The 1,327-nt window shown below is 71.1% G+C and overlaps 1 protein-coding gene across 1 annotated transcript in view; it reads right to left on the reverse strand.

Moving 5' to 3' along the window:
- The window catches only part of PLPPR3 (phospholipid phosphatase related 3), a 5,608-nt gene that overhangs the window by 758 nt on the left and 3,523 nt on the right, over window positions 1–1,327 (reverse strand). Inside the window, exons 5-6 of the mRNA XM_029916334.1 lie at window positions 1,125–1,298; window positions 4–776 (exon numbers count right to left, since the gene is read on the reverse strand). Coding sequence (XP_029772194.1) covers window positions 4–776; window positions 1,125–1,298 — 947 coding nt within the window. The remainder of the gene's footprint in view (window positions 1–3; window positions 777–1,124; window positions 1,299–1,327) is intronic.

Raw genomic sequence — 1,327 nt, forward strand, 5'->3', positions numbered from 1 at the left:
GCCACCGCCGCCGCCGCCCCACTCTTCTCTGCCATCATGAGCCACTTGGCCCGCACAGCTGCGCCGCTCTTGGGAGACAGGCCACTGGCCGCCTGCACCCCCTCCTCGGGGATGTGCACCAGCGGCTGCGGCCCGGCCCGCGGCGGGAGGATGACCCTAGGCCCGAGCCCTGGCCGAGCCTGGACGGTGGGGTACAGTGAGGGCGGGGCCGGCCCCCCTTCCTCACCCTCCTCCTCTTCCTCCTCCTCCTCCTCTTCCTCCTCCTCCTCCTCTTCCTCCTCCTCCTCCGCCATGGGCTCCGCAGGGGCCCGCAGGTGCCCGGGGCTGGCCTCATCGGGCAGCCCAAGGCCGCGGCCTTCCAGCGACTTCTGTTTCCACTCGCTGATGAGCTGCTTGGAGCGAGAGGCGTCGAGCGGCACGTGGATGGTCATGTGGCGCCGGGCGGGGTCGTCGAGCGAGGGCGTGCTGGCGCGGGGCAGTGTGTGGCTGAAGGTGACCATGTTCTCCTTGCCCATGGGGCTGCGTGGGGCCAGCAGGTCCACGTCCACGCTGGCCCGCTTCAGACTGCCCAGTGAAGTCTTCTCTCGGGCCACGGGCCGGGGCACGCCTTCCAGCGGCCCCGGCGGCCCTAGCTCGTCGGTGCTCACGGACTTGTTCTGCTGGTACACGGAGTCGTGGCCCCGCTGCGTCAGGGCCCGCAGCGCGTCCTTGGCGGGCGCCGGCGCCACCGGCTTCTCGGCGGTCGGGGCCTGGAAGTTGCCCACGGCGTGGCAGGCCTGAGGGCGAGGCGGGGGCTGAAGCCCAGGGTCTCACCAGGTGCTCTGAGCGGGAGGCCTGGCCTTCCTGAGCCGTCAGAGCGGGGTCACGCGGTCCTCCCAGTGGGGCAAACGCCGGTCAGGCCGCTCACGCTCTGCACACTCGGCAAGTCTGAGCCCATGAGATTCTGACTCCAGGATTCGGAGGGAGGAGACTCATCAGACACCCCCCGCCCCCCAGGGCAGGGCCAGATCTACCCCTTTGGACCCCCCCCACACCCCGCCCCAACCTCGCCCAGGGCCGGCCTCCCCCCCAGAGCCTCCCCATGGGACGACCTCCCTCCCGAGGGGCCTCCCCCGCCCCCTCACCAGGTAGGCCGCGATGCCAGCGCCGATGAGGAAGCCCGCGTACACGTCCACGGCGTGGCTGCGGTACTGCGTGATCTGGGTGAGGCCGCAGACGCCCGCCGCGATGGCGAAGCTGAACACCAGGACGGGCTTGAGCAGCTTGGTGGTGTCGGAGATGACCGAGTTGAAGTACATCTGGGGGCGGGGCGGGCGGGTCAGAGCGG

This window comes from Suricata suricatta, chromosome 12 (genome assembly GCF_006229205.1).
Source record: "Suricata suricatta isolate VVHF042 chromosome 12, meerkat_22Aug2017_6uvM2_HiC, whole genome shotgun sequence".
Lineage (NCBI taxonomy): Eukaryota > Metazoa > Chordata > Mammalia > Carnivora > Herpestidae > Suricata > Suricata suricatta.